The sequence below is a fragment of the Ambystoma mexicanum genome, chromosome 11, assembly GCF_040938575.1.
Source record: "Ambystoma mexicanum isolate Mex_15411 chromosome 11, UKY_AmexF1_1, whole genome shotgun sequence".
NCBI lineage: Eukaryota > Metazoa > Chordata > Amphibia > Caudata > Ambystomatidae > Ambystoma > Ambystoma mexicanum.
Window position 1 is genome coordinate 910,184,703 of NC_090934.1, and position 23,420 is coordinate 910,208,122.

Consider the following 23,420-nt stretch of genomic DNA (forward strand, 5'->3'; position numbering starts at 1 on the left):
AGTATATGGATGGACTTTTAAAGATTGGTTAAGCAGGGGTTAACTGAAGAGTTCATCTAATGTGTGGTTATTAGGTATCAGTAGTTGCTCTCAGTATGGGTTGCGTTACATTTGATTTAAAGTGTGCTACTTTTTTATTCTGCTGTGATATTACTGTGTGAATAGTACTTAACTTACTTTTACAGCCTTAGTTTATATAAAATAAATACCCATGTTTATATAACATCTAGTGTGTCAGTGTTTCCTTGAAATAAGTGTATGCTCTAAGTACTGTGTGCCTCGCTACAGCACTTCTCCCTCCTTAGTCTAAGCCTGGATGCTCAACCATTGCTACCAAAACTTTGGGTGGTTCAGCCTTAAACTAAGATGTGTAAACCTGCCAACTGAGGTGGGATTTCCCAAATTCTGTCACAGACAGCAACTTGTATGGAACTCCTTAACACTTCTCTTCACCCCTCTTTCCTGTTCCTGTTGCTTTATTGTGATATAGTAGTGCATTGTTGTAACTTGGGCCCCTTTATCTGCATTCCTAGTAACCCATTGCACTTCTTGAAGCTACGTCTGTTCTTTCCAACATAAAATAATACATTTGGTAATTATTGTACTGTATGGTTTTATTTTGAGCACCATTATTATTATTTTTTTCTAGTATATACCTTCTTAGAAAGTGTGACACCTAACATTTGCCTACTGGAAAATCCAGACTACATGATTAATGCATATTCTCAACAGTGGGACTACCTGTAACAAAAGCGGACATTTTAATTATAAACTAGGGATGTGTTCAACTTATTAGGCCCAAGCTTCCTGAGTCCTTCGAATTAGATGTCACATATACTGATGGTAATTAATAATAAACACATTTCTTTAATATAAACTTGTTGGGATACTCCTTGCAGCTTCATAGTGTTTTAACTAAGAAATGTTATATCTACGCAACTCAATTGCATGGATTTTTATCAACCTACAAATTGAACGGGCTAAGACGTTAAAGCTGGCACTGAAAATAGAGACCTGTAAGTTGGACAAGATTATAGCAGCAGGCTATACATTCACTAAGTAATCTTTCCTAAGCATCAATTTCTAGAACATGTAACAAAGAAACCTGGTAACTTAGAAGCTAAACTGACAATCCTGAGAGCGTTTATATCCATCTTTACCCATCATTCTGTCCTCGCCACCTGCTCACATAGTCCTTTTTCATACACCCTCTGTGAAGCCCCATACAACCAGCAATGATGCAATGCACATTTATCTGCCCTTATTGTGTGCAAGCATGCAAGAAGGTAGGCAATTAACTGGTATCTCTTGTGGAGTGTGCAAGATTTAACAAAACTCTCAAAGAGAAATGCATGCCAGCAAGGCACAAATACTGCAAGTCATCACTGGTCCATGCTCAATTTATGGTGACGGGATCCAGCAGTATTGCAGTGGTGCATGTGCAGCAGTACTACCAATAATACATAGTGCATCAATGAAAATAACCCATTAGAATACTGTATGAAGTTTCCTGCTTCTCATTTCAACATGGATAAGGAAAGAATCTGACAGTCCCAAAATCGGCTATCAAAATGGATCTGCTTATGAAATATGGGTTTTAAGAATAGCAATATATTTGATATCACCATATTCACGTAGAGTATGGAGAACTGCATGAGTAATTCTTTTCAGAAATGACCCAGGATAGATTTCCACCAAAAATATGGAGTTGGCACAAACATTACGAATGCGGAATACTGATGGAATTATATGTCAGAAAAAAGGTCCTAGGTGGTCATGTTTAGAAAAGGAAATTCTGTGTAGGCTCACAAAGTAAGAGTCAAATTGAAGTAAAATATAAGAAAAACACTTACCACTTGATGATATGGAGGTAGAAGTAGTTGTCCTTGTTGAAGTTGATGGCTGCCATGTTTGACATGACGAAAAGTTGTACGTGTAGCAAGAAAACCTAACTTGATAGTTCCTGCATGGTGTTTTCTCATGATCATTTGTATAGCACTGAGGCCCGTTTGATTCATCACATGTCATTTTTGGGGCCATTTCATTCATCGGGGTATCAGGATTTTCCACAGGTCTGCACTCAACCTTCTTTGGAGTAGTACAATCTTGATTGCCTTCAGCAGTAATATATGGCATTCTCTCCATTTCTCCAGGCACATCTGTTTGATTTGGTGGCTCAAACCAATATGTGTAAAACTCTGTCTTTTGTGCAAGTATACAGTCTGCTGCAAGTGGCTCTGTTCGGAGTGAAAACAGAATGTATATCTATAACTTTAATGAAAAAAAGAACACTTACTGAATGAGGAGCTTTCAGAGATACAGGAATTAACGTGGAATCCAATTGGGTACAGTTGTATCATGCTTGCCCCCACTTTATTACAAGGCCTTTAATTCTGTCATGTGCTGTCCACTGGCACAATCTTGAGAACTTGACATTATATAGGCCAAGGGTGAGGTGGAGTGTTTCCATTTTGGTAACATTACAAATGCAATGCAGGCAACCTCAGGGCAAGTGTGATATACAATGTATAGAGTTAACTCATCCTACTATTTAACACATCAAATTCCTTGAATTTTTACACATGGCAACTGTGTCCAGTTTTATTAGGATTAAGTGTGACTAATTTGTGTCGAAGATCAATATTTAGATCTGAAACACAATATGCAAATGAACAAAACTCCTGTCAGTTTGGAGCAACAAGGAAATTGATACAAGTATATAAATCTCTAGTTTTTACATGTGTACATGTTTCTATTGGGGCTCATTTGTTTGGTATGCATAGATTTGTGACATGGCAAAAACACAAAAACTACACAAACTTGAAAGAGAATCACTCAACCTGGCAACTGCATGAATGTATTCATTTATATAAGTTCATAAAAGAACTATGAATTTTGGAGAAAATATAGCTGCAGACACACTATCACAGCCCTAAAGGAGTTAAACTTTGACCCATTTCCATTTTCCTCATGATATATTTGCTCACTATGTGATTATTTTACATTGCTATCAATTTCAATATTCCCCTTCCAAAACTCAAAAATAGTGTTTGCAAGAGTCACGTCTGCTCTCTTTTAATAAGTGAATACTTATATAGAAAATGTTAATATAGAGATGCCTGCCCATCACATATTGTGTTATAGTATTAGGCATGCTTAATTATGTAAAGAGCAGTAGGAATTAAGTTACCTTGTAATGAGTTTTTTTACCTCTGCACACAGCATTGAATTCAAACATGTTGAATGCATTTGTTTTCAAAAACCTTCTGCTCAAATAAACACATTTTAAATGATTGACTAGAATAAAATGTGCACTGTGTGTTGTGCGTATCAATTCAATATTAAGAAACATGAAAAACAAAGGTGTGTGAGGCATCTCACTTTCTAACTCATCCTGTTCTACACTTTCCTAAATCTCAAACCTGCAAGTTTCAGTACATGTCCATGTTTTGCATTCTATAGGTTGAATGATCTCTACTAGGATCTCCAGTCTTTTAATGCGTAGGGGAATTGTGCTTGGGATCCCCAGCTCCTTCCTATATCTTCTATAAGTTGCACAAGTCAAGATTTTCCTGTCTAGGATTACACTGCATGGCTATATTGAGCAATTCTACAGAGGTCGGAATCTACACAGTCAGGGTACAATGGCACAAGAAGAATAGATGATAGAGTCATCAGTCATGCCAGCAGATGGGTTTTCCTCTGGAGCAAGTAAACCTATGATTATAATGGTTCCTGGGGCGCTGACCCATTCAATCCCAAGGAGCTGGAAGTGAATCTAATCAATACTTGAAAACCAAGCCTAGATGATAGATCTTTGAGAAGCTTTGCACATTCTGTACTTCACCCACAGGAGCTTCCCTTATAAAGAACTAATACAATTATTAGCAATAGAAAATTTGAATTAAAAAAATGTCCTTACCTGTACATGGCTCATACGAGCAGCATAAATATCTAGCTTTATAGATGAAGCAGCCAGGTGGGTTCTGATCTTTATTGCTGCAGCGAAACCCAGAAGTGTTACACTGTATTGTCTGGCCAAGGTCTCCTACTGCTGCATAGGGGTACTTCTTCGCTTTGCATTCAACATCGATTGGAGTTTTGCAAACTGGAATTCCCTTTTTTCTCAGTTCATCAGATGTTTCATAATCTCCAGGATGTTCAGTGGGATTTGTTTTATCATACCACTCTGACCATTTACACACCTTGTGTACGTAGACACAGGGTGAGTGTGTTGAAACTGTTCAGTAAAAAGAGATAGTTTACTCAAAGTACTTTGATATATAGTACAAAATACCCTCAGGTATCTGCACTATTTAGGTATGAAAAACATTCCATCATATAATAGCTTGTTTAATTAATACTTGATATTTGAATATAAATCTTCACCCTGTAAGGTTATTGCACCTTGGGTTGATAACGGTTTGTGCTGAAACTTTAGAATCAAATCCATGACAGAGAAGTTCCTTCATGTGTTTAACATAAATAGGCCTTTCTGGATCAATAACACGTTATCTTTGGCGAGGTGCATACATAACTTGTGTGATGATGACATGTTTTATGCATTTCCCAATTAAGAACACTTTTTATGATGCTAAATCTAATTTTACAGCCATTCCTCTACTGTTTGAGATGCATTCACAAAGGCATTGTTGGTTCTCCTGTAGAATGTGAGCACATTCACCATTTAGTTCAAGGTGTGACAACGTGTTGGTTATAAAAAATGCACACTTTAAATATCAACTAGGGATGTACCCAACTTACCAGGCACAAGTCATACATATAAGACGTTCCATATAGCGATAGTAAGCTATTTAAACATATTGTAACATGGCACACGCTGTGATAGTTCTTACAGTTACATAGTGTTGTTACTAACAAAATGTATTACTGTACACGTCAATGGCATGCGTTTTAGCAAGCTCCATAGTGCAGGGATGGTAATGCTGTCTGTCAGACCTGGGAATTGTAGGTTAGCGATAGATCATAGCATCAGACAAAAAAAATCCACTAAAACAATCTTTTAGAACAATGAGTATCATAGTATTTAAAAAACTAATCAGGTTGCTTAGACAGCAAACTCAGAATCGTCAGATTGGTTATATCCATCAACTCCCATCCCACTCTCCTCTCCACCTACTTACATAACCCTTCTTTTTTCTAGGTCTCTGTGAAATGGCACAGATGGAATACACCTTTTTCTGCATTTATAATTTGCAAATATGAAAAGGGCTATTCAATGAGCTGGAATGTCTTGGGGTACTCATAGGATTTATCAACAGCCTAAAGGCCTGTCATGACCGGTCAATCCTTCATTTAGGGTCAAGGAATCTTAGATCATTGCAGGGGTGTTTTAGCAGCCATAGTGACAATAATATATTCCACATCAATGAACAGAACTCATTAGAATACTGTCTTTACTTTTCAAAAACACATCACTGTATGGATAAGAGCTAATCCCAGACAGCCCCAGAAAGTGTTTTCAAAATGAAACCATTTGTGAATTGTGAGTTTTAGGACAAGGGATACATTTGCTATAGACATGTACCTGTACAGCACAGAAAAATGAGAAAGAAGTGATCAAAGTGAAGATATTCAAATTCATATCTCAACAGAAACTTGTCATGTTCCATCAGAGATGGGAATAATCAGAAATGTCCATATACTGCTGCAAGAGTCATTATATTCAGAAAGTATTCAAGAGAGATTTACACAAAAATCTTGGATTTGACCCATACATTTTATTCTGCATGGGGCATAATGATAATGAAGGAATATTAAGTCCGAATCCGATCCTGGCTGGTCATGTTTTAGAAAAGGAAATTGTGGGTAGACTCAAGGGATGAGTGTCAAATCAAAGAAAAATAAAATGAAAATGCTTACCGCTTGATGATATGGCAATAGTGACAGGAGTGGTTACAGCCAAAGTACTTCTTGTACTTATGTAGCGAGGAGGACTGATTGTTGTGCTTGCAGCTGGGAGATTAGTAGTTGTTGTAAACTTTGTATTGGCAGGAGTACTTGACATTCTAGTAGAGGGAGCACTAGTTGTAGAGCTTGCAGAAGACTGAGTGCTTGTAGTTCTTGAGGATGCAGTGTGGACGGCAGGGGCTGAAGAAGAGAGAGATCAATAACACACATTACTTGCAGAGCTGTACATAATAGACTACTTTTTATCCAAATGTCAATTCAAAAATATTTTCATGTTGTCCGAGTCTGTCTTGCAACCATTCTATTGCTATTCGATAAGCTTGTGTTTTAAATGTCACAGAACGTTTTGTATTTATTTTCTAGCCACAATCCTATTAATGAGATGTTGCATATATTGACAGTAATTCAAAATATACGCTTTATATGTGCTTGCTGATGTAGTCAATTTAGTTTGACAGTCTTGTTGCTAACCAATTGTTTATCCAAATCAATGTAATGTGCTTTATCAACTGCCAAAGGGAAAGGGCTGAGACATTAAAGCTGGGTGTCGAACCTGAATCCTGCAAGCTTAGTTTAGTTTAGTTTGTTTATTTATAAAGCGCGTCCGAACCCTCAGGTAGCTGGGCGCATAATCATGTGCACAGCAGTTACATATCGTTACACGAACATCATAATACAACAGACAGAGCATACATTAGTCCAGGCTCTGAATGTTTACGTACAAGAGTAGAATATACCGAGAAGAGTATGTACAGAGAATAGGCACATAATAGTTACAGTGGCGAGTGAGGACCAGGTTACAGGTTGGTCCTGAATAGGCTGCAGATAGAGTAAACATTACTGCAGGTAGAGAGCGGCGGCTGGCCGGTCGTGTCGGTGAGAGTCTAGATGTTTAAGCTGATAGCCATGATTTTACCATGGCTCTGAATGGCCAGAACGCGGTTTCCGATCTAATTGTAGGAGGGAGGGTGTTCCAACATTGTGCTGCGAGCACTGGGAAACTGGAGCCTCCTGCTGTTTTTAGGTTATAGTTAGGGATCTTTAGTTGGTGCAGGTAAGGAGTTCTGGTGGGTCTAATGGGGCAGTGTCTAGAGAATTTGTCTGAGAGGTAACGTGGGGCAGTCCGTGACAAGCACTTGTGGGTGATGACCAGGGTTCTTAGCTTAATTCTGTCGCGGATCGGGAGCCAGTGGACTTCTTTGCTAACCGTGGATATGTGCGCCTTGCGCGGGAGGTTGAGGGCACATTTTAGTGCATTATTTTGCAGAATCTGGAGCCTTTTCAAGTTTTTTGTGGTAGTGCCTAAGTAGAGTGTGTTGCAATAGTCTAATTTAGACAATATCAGCACTCTAGATAGGGTGAGGCAACTAGAGGTGGAGAGAAAAGGCCTGCAGGCATTGATCAATTTATTGGTGTATGAGGTAGCTGAGATGGTAGAGTTTATTTGTTTCTTTAGTGACAAGGTACAGTCGAGGTATACACCTAGTGTTTTGACCTCTTTGGATACTTTTATGATGTTGCCATCAATGGTAAAGGATTGGTACCTTTGGTCCAGTTTGTTGAAGCAAGCCTGGGAGATAAAGATAAGCAATTCTGTCTTATCGTCGTTTAGGCAAAGACTGTGTGTAGCCATCCAGGCTTGGATTTCTAAGTAGATATCATTAAGCTTTGCAACATCTTCTTCATAGTTACCAGTGAGCGTGATAAGGACCTGGGTGTCGTCTGCATAATTAGTGTAGCTGACACCCAGATCGTCAAGACGGTCGAATAGGAGCTTCGTGAAGATGTTGTAAAGTGTGGGAGAAATGCAAGAACCTTGGGGCATTCCACATGTGATTGGGATAGGGTCCGCGGCCACAGTGGGGGCGAAGACTCTAGTCGACGTGTCAGACAGAAATGACTGGATCCACTTAGTGGCATTCTGAGAGAATGCAGCAGCCGAGGAGAGGTGTTGAGTGAGGATCTGGTGGTCAACCAGATCAAAGGCAGCAGAGAGATCCAACAAGAGCAAGATGGCCAGTTTGCCCTTGTCTTTGGCGTCATCCATTTGGATTTTTAGATCCAAGAGGGCAGTTTCAGTCCCGTGCCTTGGTCTAAAGCCGGATTGTCGCAGGCCTAGGAGGTTGTTGTCTTCCAAATGTTGTTGTATTTGGAGATAGGCTATCCTGTCCAAGATTTTGGGAAGAAATGGGACTGTGGTGATGGGCCTGTAGTTTGTGGGGATGTTGGGATCTAGGTTAGGTTTTTTGAGCAGGGGTAGGACCCATGCTTCTTTAAGGTTGTTGGGGACCACTGAGTTTTTGAAGGAGGAGTTGATCAGAGAGGTGATGAGAGGGGCTAACTCTTTAGCACCGTCTTTGATGACAGATGCGGGACAAATGTCACCTTTGCAGTTGGATGGTTTGAGACTGGCGATTATCTTGATTACTTCCTCTTCTGTGACTGGTGAGAAGTGGAAGGAGGGGCAATTAGGGGTGGTGTGGTTAATTTTGCTGCTGTGGTTCTGCTTGGAGGCAAGGCTAGCTTTTTTTGCTTCTATCTTGGTTTGTAGGAGGGCAATTTTCTTAGCGAGGGCGAGCTGGATATTGTTACACCAGGCCCTGTCTTAGATGCAGTCCTCTGTAGGAGGCAATGGTGATTCAAGTTCTCTTAGTATAGAGAAAAGTTCTTTAGTGCCAGATTCGGCATTCTGTATTCTCAAGTTATAGATCTCTTTTTTAGCATTTAAGATGGCGGATTTGTAGGTGGAGGCAGCTGAAGCGAATTTGTCATTAGTGGAGAGAGAAGGGGCTTTTCTCCAGCTAGTTTCTGCAGTTCTTTTAATATTGCGGAGAGCTTTTAATTCTGCTGAGAACCATTTGTTGGAGTAGGCAATAGGTTTGGCTTTTCGTTGGGTTGAGAGAAGCTATCTGGTTGAGGGCTAGTTCTAAGGTGTTGTTATATAAGTCTACTATGGCTGCTGGGTTGTTATTTTGCGTAGGTAGGTTAGCTTTACTGATAGGCGCGAGAAGAGGTTTGAGGTTCTCTATAGTGATGTTACGGTTATTTCTGGAGATTATTAGAGGTAACTTAGTGGGTCGTGTGGTAGATGGTGAGGATCTAGGTAAAGAGAAGGTAATAAGATGATGGTCGGTCCAAGCACAGGGAGTGATGTCAGTCAGTGAGAGGTTGCAATTGGCATCTGCAAGCCAATCCAAGGATCTTCCTTTTGTATGTGTAGGTTGATTAATGTGTTGGGTGAAGCCTAGATGAGTAATCATGTCATTAAGGGATGTGGCCCTGGTTGTCATTGGGATCATTGAGTCCCAAGTTGAAATCTCCCAAAATGAAGATTTGGGATTTCGGTTTCAAATTGGTAGAAAGTAGGAGAGAGATATCCTCTTCAAAGGTGGAGGGGGATCCTGGGGGTCTGTATATAATATGAAGCAGGATGGTTTGTGTGTCAGATAGTGGGAGTTTGACGGATAAAAGTTTGGCTGAAGGTAGGGTTGTGCTGGTTACTTCTCTGATGTTTAGGGTGGATTTCGCAATAATTGCTATTCCCCCTCCTATTCCATTTTTTCTGTCAGCTCGGATGATGTTGTAGTTGTCCGGAGTGGCTAGAGCTATTGTGGGACCGGCTGCTGGGTGGAGCCATGTCTCGGTGATAGCGATAAAGTCTAGGTGGTTAGTGGAGATAATGTCGGCGACAACAGTAGTGTGGGCTACCAATGAGCAAGCGTTGATGAGAGCTCCCTTGATAGAGGTCTGTGGAGGGTTGGCATTCGTATGTGGTGGCGAGTGAGGTATTGCTGGGTTGTGACTCGGTGGGAGGTCAGTGAGTGAGGTCGGCTGCTTGGGGTTCTTAGTCTGATTGGAGAGCATTCTGGTGAGTTTTGTATCAAGATTAGTGCGATAGCTGAGTCTATCGTTTCTAATCATGGTCGGTGGGGCTACGTTCATGAGTGTGGTAGTGGGTGCAACAAGGCTAGAACCTAGTCTTGTATTTCTAAGGGGTGTTAACACAATTCACAGCAGTATATCAGCCATTTGTTTCACACTGTATTCAGGGTAGATGTACAAAATACATTGGGTTGACAGATACATTTTGTTCTGAATGAGAAATACTGATGAAATAATATGCTGAAAATCAGGCCTTTGGTGTTCATGTGCAGAACAGGACATGTTGGGTAGCCTAAGAAAATGAGTGTCAAATGGAGGAAAAATAAAAATATAACATCTTAGATGTGGAAGTACTGACTACATGATTAATGCATATTCTCAACAGTGGGACTACCTGTAACAAAAGCGGACATTTTAATTATAAACTAGGGATGTGTTCAACTTATTAGGCCCAAGCTTCCTGAGTCCTTCGAATTAGATGTCACATATACTGATGGTAATTAATAATAAACACATTTCTTTAATATAAACTTGTTGGGATACTCCTTGCAGCTTCATAGTGTTTTAACTAAGAAATGTTATATCTACGCAACTCAATTGCATGGATTTTTATCGACCTACAAATTGAACGGGCTAAGACGTTAAAGCTGGCACTGAAATTTGAGACCTGTAAATTGGACAAGATTATAGCAGCAGGCTATACATTCACTAAGTAATCTTTCCTAAGCATCAATTTCTAGAACATGTAACAAAGAAACCTGGTAACTTAGAAGCTAAACTGACAATCCTGAGAGCGTTTATATCCATCTTTACCCATCATTCTGTCCTCGCCACCTGCTCACATAGTCCTTTTTCATGCAGCCTCTGTGAAGCCCCATACAACCAGCAATGATGCAATGCACATTTATCTGCCCTTATTGTGTGCAAGCATGCAAGAAGGTAGGCAATTAACTGGTATCTCTTGTGGAGTGTGCAAGATTTAACAAAACTCTCAAAGAGAAATGCATGCCAGCAAGACACAAATACTGCAAGTCATCACTGGTCCATGCTCAATTTATGGTGACGGGATCCAGCAGTATTGCAGTGGTGCATGTGCAGCAGTACTACCAATAATACATAGTGCATCAATGAAAATAACCCATTAGAATACTGTATGAAGTTTCCTGCTTCTCATTTCAACATGGATAAGGAAAGAATCTGACAGTCCCAAAATCGGCTATCAAAATGGATCTGCTTATGAAATATGGGTTTTAAGAATAGCAATATATTTGATATCACCATATTCACGTAGAGTATGGAGAACTGCATGAGTAATTCTTTTCAGAAATGACCCAGGATAGATTTCCACCAAAAATATGGAGTTGGCACAAACATTACGAATGCGGAATACTGATGGAATTATATGTCAGAAAAAAGGTCCTAGGTGGTCATGTTTAGAAAAGGAAATTCTGTGTAGGCTCACAAAGTAAGAGTCAAATTGAAGTAAAATATAAGAAAAACACTTACCACTTGATGATATGGAGGTAGAAGTAGTTGTCCTTGTTGAAGTTGATGGTTGCCATGTTTGACATGACGAAAAGTTGTACGTGTAGCAAGAAAACCTAACTTGATAGTTCCTGCATGGTGTTTTCTCATGATCATTTGTATAGCACTGAGGCCCGTTTGATTCATCACATGTCATTTTTGGGGCCATTTCATTCATCGGGGTATCAGGATTTTCCACAGGTCTGCACTCAACCTTCTTTGGAGTAGTACAATCTTGATTGCCTTCAGCAGTAATATATGGCATTCTCTCCATTTCTCCAGGCACATCTGTTTGATTTGGTGGCTCAAACCAATATGTGTAAAACTCTGTCTTTTGTGCAAGTATACAGTCTGCTGCAAGTGGCTCTGTTCGGAGTGAAAACAGAATGTATATCTATAACTTTAATGAAAAAAAGAACACTTACTGAATGAGGAGCTTTCAGAGATACAGGAATTAACGTGGAATCCAATTGGGTACAGTTGTATCATGCTTGCCCCCACTTTATTACAAGGCCTTTAATTCTGTCATGTGCTGTCCACTGGCACAATCTTGAGAACTTGACATTATATAGGCCAAGGGTGAGGTGGAGTGTTTCCATTTTGGTAACATTACAAATGCAATGCAGGCAACCTCAGGGCAAGTGTGATATACAATGTATAGAGTTAACTCATCCTACTATTTAACACATCAAATTCCTTGAATTTTTACACATGGCAACTGTGTCCAGTTTTATTAGGATTAAGTGTGACTAATTTGTGTCGAAGATCAATATTTAGATCTGAAACACAATATGCAAATGAACAAAACTCCTGTCAGTTTGGAGCAACAAGGAAATTGATACAAGTATATAAATCTCTAGTTTTTACATGTGTACATGTTTCTATTGGGGCTCAATTGTTTGGTATGCATAGATTTGTGACATGGCAAAAACACAAAAACTACACAAACTTGAAAGAGAATCACTCAACCTGGCAACTGCATGAATGTATTCATTTATATAAGTTCATAAAAGAACTATGAATTTTGGAGAAAATATAGCTGCAGACACACTATCACAGCCCTAAAGGAGTTAAACTTTGACCCATTTCCATTTTCCTCATGATATATTTGCTCACTATGTGATTATTTTACATTGCTATCAATTTCAATATTCCCCTTCCAAAACTCAAAAATAGTGTTTGCAAGAGTCACGTCTGCTCTCTTTTAATAAGTGAATACTTATATAGAAAATGTTAATATAGAGATGCCTGCCCATCACATATTGTGTTATAGTATTAGGCATGCTTAATTATGTAAAGAGCAGTAGGAATTAAGTTACCTTGTAATGAGTTTTTTTACCTCTGCACACAGCATTGAATTCTAACATGTTGAATGCATTTGTTTTCAAAAACCTTCTGCTCAAATAAACACATTTTAAATGATTGACTAGAATAAAATGTGCACTGTGTGTTGTGCGTATCAATTCAATATTAAGAAACATGAAAAACAAAGGTGTGTGAGGCATCTCACTTTCTAACTCATCCTGTTCTACACTTTCCTAAATCTCAAACCTGCAAGTTTCAGTACATGTCCATGTTTTGCATTCTATAGGTTGAATGATCTCTACTAGGATCTCCAGTCTTTTAATGCGTAGGGGAATTGTGCTTGGGATCCCCAGCTCCTTCCTATATCTTCTATAAGTTGCACAAGTCAAGATTTTCCTGTCTAGGATTACACTGCATGGCTATATTGAGCAATTCTACAGAGGTCGGAATCTACACAGTCAGGGTACAATGGCACAAGAAGAATAGATGATAGAGTCATCAGTCATGCCAGCAGATGGGTTTTCCTCTGGAGCAAGTAAACCTATGATTATAATGGTTCCTGGGGCGCTGACCCATTCAATCCCAAGGAGCTGGAAGTGAATCTAATCAATACTTGAAAGCCAAGCCTAGATGATAGATCTTTGAGAAGCTTTGCACATTCTGTACTTCACCCACAGGAGCTTCCCTTATAAAGAACTAATACAATTATTAGCAATAGAAAATTTGAATTAAAAAAATGTCCTTACCTGTACATGGCTCATACGAGCAGCATAAATATCTAGCTTTATAGATGAAGCAGCCAGGTGGGTTCTGATCTTTATTGCTGCAGCGAAACCCAGAAGTGTTACACTGTATTGTCTGGCCAAGGTCTCCTACTGCTGCATAGGGGTACTTCTTCGCTTTGCATTCAACATCGATTGGAGTTTTGCAAACTGGAATTCCCTTTTTTCTCAGTTCATCAGATGTTTCATAATCTCCAGGATGTTCAGTGGGATTTGTTTTATCATACCACTCTGACCATTTACACACCTTGTGTACGTAGACACAGGGTGAGTGTGTTGAAACTGTTCAGTAAAAAGAGATAGTTTACTCAAAGTACTTTGATATATAGTACAAAATACCCTCAGGTATCTGCACTATTTAGGTATGAAAAACATTCCATCATATAATAGCTTGTTTAATTAATACTTGATATTTGAATATAAATCTTCACCCTGTAAGGTTATTGCACCTTGGGTTGATAACGGTTTGTGCTGAAACTTTAGAATCAAATCCATGACAGAGAAGTTCCTTCATGTGTTTAACATAAATAGGCCTTTCTGGATCAATAACACGTTATCTTTGGCGAGGTGCATACATAACTTGTGTGATGATGACATGTTTTATGCATTTCCCAATTAAGAACACTTTTTATGATGCTAAATCTAATTTTACAGCCATTCCTCTACTGTTTGAGATGCATTCACAAAGGCATTGTTGGTTCTCCTGTAGAATGTGAGCACATTCACCATTTAGTTCAAGGTGTGACAACGTGTTGGTTATAAAAAATGCACACTTTAAATATCAACTAGGGATGTACCCAACTTACCAGGCACAAGTCATACATATAAGACGTTCCATATAGCGATAGTAAGCTATTTAAACATATTGTAACATGGCACACGCTGTGATAGTTCTTACAGTTACATAGTGTTGTTACTAACAAAATGTATTACTGTACACGTCAATGGCATGCGTTTTAGCAAGCTCCATAGTGCAGGGATGGTAATGCTGTCTGTCAGACCTGGGAATTGTAGGTTAGCGATAGATCATAGCATCAGACAAAAAAAATCCACTAAAACAATCTTTTAGAACAATGAGTATCATAGTATTTAAAAAACTAATCAGGTTGCTTAGACAGCAAACTCAGAATCGTCAGATTGGTTATATCCATCAACTCCCATCCCACTCTCCTCTCCACCTACTTACATAACCCTTCTTTTTTCTAGGTCTCTGTGAAATGGCACAGATGGAATACACCTTTTTCTGCATTTATAATTTGCAAATATGAAAAGGGCTATTCAATGAGCTGGAATGTCTTGGGGTACTCATAGGATTTATCAACAGCCTAAAGGCCTGTCATGACCGGTCAATCCTCCATTTAGGGTCAAGGAATCTTAGATCATTGCAGGGGTGTTTTAGCAGCCATAGTGACAATAATATATTCCACATCAATGAACAGAACTCATTAGAATACTGTCTTTACTTTTCAAAAACACATCACTGTATGGATAAGAGCTAATCCCAGACAGCCCCAGAAAGTGTTTTCAAAATGAAACCATTTGTGAATTGTGAGTTTTAGGACAAGGGATACATTTGCTATAGACATGTACCTGTACAGCACAGAAAAATGAGAAAGAAGTGATCAAAGTGAAGATATTCAAATTCATATCTCAACAGAAACTTGTCATGTTCCATCAGAGATGGGAATAATCAGAAATGTCCATATACTGCTGCAAGAGTCATTATATTCAGAAAGTATTCAAGAGAGATTTACACAAAAATCTTGGATTTGACCCATACATTTTATTCTGCATGGGGCATAATGATAATGAAGGAATATTAAGTCCGAATCCGATCCTGGCTGGTCATGTTTTAGAAAAGGAAATTGTGGGTAGACTCAAGGGATGAGTGTCAAATCAAAGAAAAATAAAATGAAAATGCTTACCGCTTGATGATATGGCAATAGTGACAGGAGTGGTTACAGCCAAAGTACTTCTTGTACTTATGTAGCGAGGAGGACTGATTGTTGTGCTTGCAGCTGGGAGATTAGTAGTTGTTGTAAACTTTGTATTGGCAGGAGTACTTGACATTCTAGTAGAGGGAGCACTAGTTGTAGAGCTTGCAGAAGACTGAGTGCTTGTAGTTCTTGAGGATGCAGTGTGGACGGCAGGGGCTGAAGAAGAGAGAGATCAATAACACACATTACTTGCAGAGCTGTACATAATAGACTACTTTTTATCCAAATGTCAATTCAAAAATATTTTCATGTTGTCCGAGTCTGTCTTGCAACCATTCTATTGCTATTCGATAAGCTTGTGTTTTAAATGTCACAGAACGTTTTGTATTTATTTTCTAGCCACAATCCTATTAATGAGATGTTGCATATATTGACAGTAATTCAAAATATACGCTTTATATGTGCTTGCTGATGTAGTCAATTTAGTTTGACAGTCTTGTTGCTAACCAATTGTTTATCCAAATCAATGTAATGTGCTTTATCAACTGCCAAAGGGAAAGGGCTGAGACATTAAAGCTGGGTGTCGAACCTGAATCCTGCAAGCTTAGTTTAGTTTAGTTTGTTTATTTATAAAGCGCGTCCGAACCCTCAGGTAGCTGGGCGCATAATCATGTGCACAGCAGTTACATATCGTTACACGAACATCATAATACAACAGACAGAGCATACATTAGTCCAGGCTCTGAATGTTTACGTACAAGAGTAGAATATACCGAGAAGAGTATGTACAGAGAATAGGCACATAATAGTTACAGTGGCGAGTGAGGACCAGGTTACAGGTTGGTCCTGAATAGGCTGCAGATAGAGTAAACATTACTGCAGGTAGAGAGCGGCGGCTGGCCGGTCGTGTCGGTGAGAGTCTAGATGTTTAAGCTGATAGCCATGATTTTACCATGGCTCTGAATGGCCAGAACGCGGTTTCCGATCTAATTGTAGGAGGGAGGGTGTTCCAACATTGTGCTGCGAGCACTGGGAAACTGGAGCCTCCTGCTGTTTTTAGGTTATAGTTAGGGATCTTTAGTTGGTGCAGGTAAGGAGTTCTGGTGGGTCTAATGGGGCAGTGTCTAGAGAATTTGTCTGAGAGGTAACGTGGGGCAGTCCGTGACAAGCACTTGTGGGTGATGACCAGGGTTCTTAGCTTAATTCTGTCGCGGATCGGGAGCCAGTGGACTTCTTTGCTAACCGTGGATATGTGCGCCTTGCGCGGGAGGTTGAGGGCACATTTTAGTGCATTATTTTGCAGAATCTGGAGCCTTTTCAAGTTTTTTGTGGTAGTGCCTAAGTAGAGTGTGTTGCAATAGTCTAATTTAGACAATATCAGCACTCTAGATAGGGTGAGGCAACTAGAGGTGGAGAGAAAAGGCCTGCAGGCATTGATCAATTTATTGGTGTATGAGGTAGCTGAGATGGTAGAGTTTATTTGTTTCTTTAGTGACAAGGTACAGTCGAGGTATACACCTAGTGTTTTGACCTCTTTGGATACTTTTATGATGTTGCCATCAATGGTAAAGGATTGGTACCTTTGGTCCAGTTTGTTGAAGCAAGCCTGGGAGATAAAGATAAGCAATTCTGTCTTATCGTCGTTTAGGCAAAGACTGTGTGTAGCCATCCAGGCTTGGATTTCTAAGTAGATATCATTAAGCTTTGCAACATCTTCTTCATAGTTACCAGTGAGCGTGATAAGAACCTGGGTGTCGTCTGCATAATTAGTGTAGCTGACACCCAGATCGTCAAGACGGTCGAATAGGAGCTTCGTGAAGATGTTGTAAAGTGTGGGAGAAATGCAAGAACCTTGGGGCATTCCACATGTGATTGGGATAGGGTCCGCGGCCACAGTGGGGGCGAAGACTCTAGTCGACGTGTCAGACAGAAATGACTGGATCCACTTAGTGGCATTCTGAGAGAATGCAGCAGCCGAGGAGAGGTGTTGAGTGAGGATCTGGTGGTCAACCAGATCAAAGGCAGCAGAGAGATCCAACAAGAGCAAGATGGCCAGTTTGCCCTTGTCTTTGGCGTCATCCATTTGGATTTTTAGATCCAAGAGGGCAGTTTCAGTCCCGTGCCTTGGTCTAAAGCCGGATTGTCGCAGGCCTAGGAGGTTGTTGTCTTCCAAATGTTGTTGTATTTGGAGATAGGCTATCCTGTCCAAGATTTTGGGAAGAAATGGGACTGTGGTGATGGGCCTGTAGTTTGTGGGGATGTTGGGATCTAGGTTAGGTTTTTTGAGCAGGGGTAGGACCCATGCTTCTTTAAGGTTGTTGGGGACCACTGAGTTTTTGAAGGAGGAGTTGATCAGAGAGGTGATGAGAGGGGCTAACTCTTTAGCACCGTCTTTGATGACAGATGCGGGACAAATGTCACCTTTGCAGTTGGATGGTTTGAGACTGGCGATTATCTTGATTACTTCCTCTTCTGTGACTGGTGAGAAGTGGAAGGAGGGGCAATTAGGGGTGGTGTGGTTAATTTTGCTGCTGTGGTTCTGCTTGGAGGCAAGGCTAGCTTTTTTTGCTTCTATCTTGGTTTGTAGGAGGGCAATTTTCTTAGCGAGGGCGAGCTGGATATTGTTACACCAGGCCCTGTCTTAGATGCAGTCCTCTGTAGGAGGCAATGGTGATTCAAGTTCTCTTAGTATAGAGAAAAGTTCTTTAGTGCCAGATTCGGCATTCTGTATTCTCAAGTTATAGATCTCTTTTTTAGCATTTAAGATGGCGGATTTGTAGGTGGAGGCAGCTGAAGCGAATTTGTCATTAGTGGAGAGAGAAGGGGCTTTTCTCCAGCTAGTTTCTGCAGTTCTTTTAATATTGCGGAGAGCTTTTAATTCTGCTGAGAACCATTTGTTGGAGTGGGCAATAGGTTTGGCTTTTCGTTGGGTTGAGAGAAGCTATCTGGTTGAGGGCTAGTTCTAAGGTGTTGTTATATAAGTCTACTATGGCTGCTGGGTTGTTATTTTGCGTAGGTAGGTTAGCTTTACTGATAGGCGCGAGAAGAGGTTTGAGGTTCTCTATAGTGATGTTACGGTTATTTCTGGAGATTATTAGAGGTAACTTAGTGGGTCGTGTGGTAGATGGTGAGGATCTAGGTAAAGAGAAGGTAATAAGATGATGGTCGGTCCAAGCACAGGGAGTGATGTCAGTCAGTGAGAGGTTGCAATTGGCATCTGCAAGCCAATCCAAGGATCTTCCTTTTGTATGTGTAGGTTGATTAATGTGTTGGGTGAAGCCTAGATGAGTAATCATGTCATTAAGGGATGTGGCCCTGGTTGTCATTGGGATCATTGAGTCCCAAGTTGAAATCTCCCAAAATGAAGATTTGGGATTTCGGTTTCAAATTGGTAGAAAGTAGGAGAGAGATATCCTCTTCAAAGGTGGAGGGGGATCCTGGGGGTCTGTATATAATATGAAGCAGGATGGTTTGTGTGTCAGATAGTGGGAGTTTGACGGATAAAAGTTTGGCTGAAGGTAGGGTTGTGCTGGTTACTTCTCTGATGTTTAGGGTGGATTTCGCAATAATTGCTATTCCCCCTCCTATTCCATTTTTTCTGTCAGCTCGGATGATGTTGTAGTTGTCCGGAGTGGCTAGAGCTATTGTGGGACCGGCTGCTGGGTGGAGCCATGTCTCGGTGATAGCGATAAAGTCTAGGTGGTTAGTGGAGATAATGTCGGCGACATCAGTAGTGTGGGCTACCAATGAGCAAGCGTTGATGAGAGCTCCCTTGATAGAGGTCTGTGGAGGGTTGGCATTCGTATGTGGTGGCGAGTGAGGTATTGCTGGGTTGTGACTCGGTGGGAGGTCAGTGAGTGAGGTCGGCTGCTTGGGGTTCTTAGTCTGATTGGAGAGCATTCTGGTGAGTTTTGTATCAAGATTAGTGCGATAGCTGAGTCTATCGTTTCTAATCATGGTCGGTGGGGCTACGTTCATGAGTGTGGTAGTGGGTGCAACAAGGCTAGAACCTAGTCTTGTATTTCTAAGGGGTGTTAACACAATTCACAGCAGTATATCAGCCATTTGTTTCTCACTGTATTCAGGGTAGATGTACAAAATACATTGGGTTGACAGATACATTTTGTTCTGAATGAGAAATACTGATGAAATAATATGCTGAAAATCAGGCCTTTGGTGTTCATGTGCAGAACAGGACATGTTGGGTAGCCTAAGAAAATGAGTGTCAAATGGAGGAAAAATAAAAATATAACATCTTAGATGTGGAAGTACTGACTACATGATTAATGCATATTCTCAACAGTGGGACTACCTGTAACAAAAGCGGACATTTTAATTATAAACTAGGGATGTGTTCAACTTATTAGGCCCAAGCTTCCTGAGTCCTTCGAATTAGATGTCACATATACTGATGGTAATTAATAATAAACACATTTCTTTAATATAAACTTGTTGGGATACTCCTTGCAGCTTCATAGTGTTTTAACTAAGAAATGTTATATCTACGCAACTCAATTGCATGGATTTTTATCGACCTACAAATTGAACGGGCTAAGACGTTAAAGCTGGCACTGAAATTTGAGACCTGTAAATTGGACAAGATTATAGCAGCAGGCTATACATTCACTAAGTAATCTTTCCTAAGCATCAATTTCTAGAACATGTAACAAAGAAACCTGGTAACTTAGAAGCTAAACTGACAATCCTGAGAGCGTTTATATCCATCTTTACCCATCATTCTGTCCTCGCCACCTGCTCACATAGTCCTTTTTCATGCAGCCTCTGTGAAGCCCCATACAACCAGCAATGATGCAATGCACATTTATCTGCCCTTATTGTGTGCAAGCATGCAAGAAGGTAGGCAATTAACTGGTATCTCTTGTGGAGTGTGCAAGATTTAACAAAACTCTCAAAGAGAAATGCATGCCAGCAAGACACAAATACTGCAAGTCATCACTGGTCCATGCTCAATTTATGGTGACGGGATCCAGCAGTATTGCAGTGGTGCATGTGCAGCAGTACTACCAATAATACATAGTGCATCAATGAAAATAACCCATTAGAATACTGTATGAAGTTTCCTGCTTCTCATTTCAACATGGATAAGGAAAGAATCTGACAGTCCCAAAATCGGCTATCAAAATGGATCTGCTTATGAAATATGGGTTTTAAGAATAGCAATATATTTGATATCACCATATTCACGTAGAGTATGGAGAACTGCATGAGTAATTCTTTTCAGAAATGACCCAGGATAGATTTCCACCAAAAATATGGAGTTGGCACAAACATTACGAATGCGGAATACTGATGGAATTATATGTCAGAAAAAAGGTCCTAGGTGGTCATGTTTAGAAAAGGAAATTCTGTGTAGGCTCACAAAGTAAGAGTCAAATTGAAGTAAAATATAAGAAAAACACTTACCACTTGATGATATGGAGGTAGAAGTAGTTGTCCTTGTTGAAGTTGATGGTTGCCATGTTTGACATGACGAAAAGTTGTACGTGTAGCAAGAAAACCTAACTTGATAGTTCCTGCATGGTGTTTTCTCATGATCATTTGTATAGCACTGAGGCCCGTTTGATTCATCACATGTCATTTTTGGGGCCATTTCATTCATCGGGGTATCAGGATTTTCCACAGGTCTGCACTCAACCTTCTTTGGAGTAGTACAATCTTGATTGCCTTCAGCAGTAATATATGGCATTCTCTCCATTTCTCCAGGCACATCTGTTTGATTTGGTGGCTCAAACCAATATGTGTAAAACTCTGTCTTTTGTGCAAGTATACAGTCTGCTGCAAGTGGCTCTGTTCGGAGTGAAAACAGAATGTATATCTATAACTTTAATGAAAAAAAGAACACTTACTGAATGAGGAGCTTTCAGAGATACAGGAATTAACGTGGAATCCAATTGGGTACAGTTGTATCATGCTTGCCCCCACTTTATTACAAGGCCTTTAATTCTGTCATGTGCTGTCCACTGGCACAATCTTGAGAACTTGACATTATATAGGCCAAGGGTGTGGTGGAGTGTTTCCATTTTGGTAACATTACAAATGCAATGCAGGCAACCTCAGGGCAAGTGTGATATACAATGTATAGAGTTAACTCATCCTACTATTTAACACATCAAATTCCTTGAATTTTTACACATGGCAACTGTGTCCAGTTTTATTAGGATTAAGTGTGACTAATTTGTGTCGAAGATCAATATTTAGATCTGAAACACAATATGCAAATGAACAAAACTCCTGTCAGTTTGGAGCAACAAGGAAATTGATACAAGTATATAAATCTCTAGTTTTTACATGTGTACATGTTTCTATTGGGGCTCAATTGTTTGGTATGCATAGATTTGTGACATGGCAAAAACACAAAAACTACACAAACTTGAAAGAGAATCACTCAACCTGGCAACTGCATGAATGTATTCATTTATATAAGTTCATAAAAGAACTATGAATTTTGGAGAAAATATAGCTGCAGACACACTATCACAGCCCTAAAGGAGTTAAACTTTGACCCATTTCCATTTTCCTCATGATATATTTGCTCACTATGTGATTATTTTACATTGCTATCAATTTCAATATTCCCCTTCCAAAACTCAAAAATAGTGTTTGCAAGAGTCACGTCTGCTCTCTTTTAATAAGTGAATACTTATATAGAAAATGTTAATATAGAGATGCCTGCCCATCACATATTGTGTTATAGTATTAGGCATGCTTAATTATGTAAAGAGCAGTAGGAATTAAGTTACCTTGTAATGAGTTTTTTTACCTCTGCACACAGCATTGAATTCTAACATGTTGAATGCATTTGTTTTCAAAAACCTTCTGCTCAAATAAACACATTTTAAATGATTGACTAGAATAAAATGTGCACTGTGTGTTGTGCGTATCAATTCAATATTAAGAAACATGAAAAACAAAGGTGTGTGAGGCATCTCACTTTCTAACTCATCCTGTTCTACACTTTCCTAAATCTCAAACCTGCAAGTTTCAGTACATGTCCATGTTTTGCATTCTATAGGTTGAATGATCTCTACTAGGATCTCCAGTCTTTTAATGCGTAGGGGAATTGTGCTTGGGATCCCCAGCTCCTTCCTATATCTTCTATAAGTTGCACAAGTCAAGATTTTCCTGTCTAGGATTACACTGCATGGCTATATTGAGCAATTCTACAGAGGTCGGAATCTACACAGTCAGGGTACAATGGCACAAGAAGAATAGATGATAGAGTCATCAGTCATGCCAGCAGATGGGTTTTCCTCTGGAGCAAGTAATCCTATGATTATAATGGTTCCTGGGGCGCTGACCCATTCAATCCCAAGGAGCTGGAAGTGAATCTAATCAATACTTGAAAACCAAGCCTAGATGATAGATCTTTGAGAAGCTTTGCACATTCTGTACTTCACCCACAGGAGCTTCCCTTATAAAGAACTAATACAATTATTAGCAATAGAAAATTTGAATTAAAAAAATGTCCTTACCTGTACATGGCTCATACGAGCAGCATAAATATCTAGCTTTATAGATGAAGCAGCCAGGTGGGTTCTGATCTTTATTGCTGCAGCGAAACCCAGAAGTGTTACACTGTATTGTCTGGCCAAGGTCTCCTACTGCTGCATAGGGGTACTTCTTCGCTTTGCATTCAACATCGATTGGAGTTTTGCAAACTGGAATTCCCTTTTTTCTCAGTTCATCAGATGTTTCATAATCTCCAGGATGTTCAGTGGGATTTGTTTTATCATACCACTCTGACCATTTACACACCTTGTGTACGTAGACACAGGGTGAGTGTGTTGAAACTGTTCAGTAAAAAGAGATAGTTTACTCAAAGTACTTTGATATATAGTACAAAATACCCTCAGGTATCTGCACTATTTAGGTATGAAAAACATTCCATCATATAATAGCTTGTTTAATTAATACTTGATATTTGAATATAAATCTTCACCCTGTAAGGTTATTGCACCTTGGGTTGATAACGGTTTGTGCTGAAACTTTAGAATCAAATCCATGACAGAGAAGTTCCTTCATGTGTTTAACATAAATA

General features: G+C 39.7%; 1 protein-coding gene across 1 annotated transcript in view; it reads right to left on the reverse strand.

The window, feature by feature from the left end:
• The window catches only part of LOC138503903 (mucin-5AC-like), a 488,816-nt gene that overhangs the window by 340,601 nt on the left and 124,795 nt on the right, over nt 1-23,420 (reverse strand). The window contains exons 41-48 of the mRNA XM_069623989.1: nt 22,855-23,172; nt 20,786-21,169; nt 15,350-15,577; nt 13,389-13,706; nt 11,320-11,703; nt 5,884-6,111; nt 3,923-4,240; nt 1,854-2,237 (exon numbers count right to left, since the gene is read on the reverse strand). Of these exons, the coding sequence (XP_069480090.1) occupies nt 1,854-2,237; nt 3,923-4,240; nt 5,884-6,111; nt 11,320-11,703; nt 13,389-13,706; nt 15,350-15,577; nt 20,786-21,169; nt 22,855-23,172 (2,562 nt within the window). The remainder of the gene's footprint in view (nt 1-1,853; nt 2,238-3,922; nt 4,241-5,883; nt 6,112-11,319; nt 11,704-13,388; nt 13,707-15,349; nt 15,578-20,785; nt 21,170-22,854; nt 23,173-23,420) is intronic.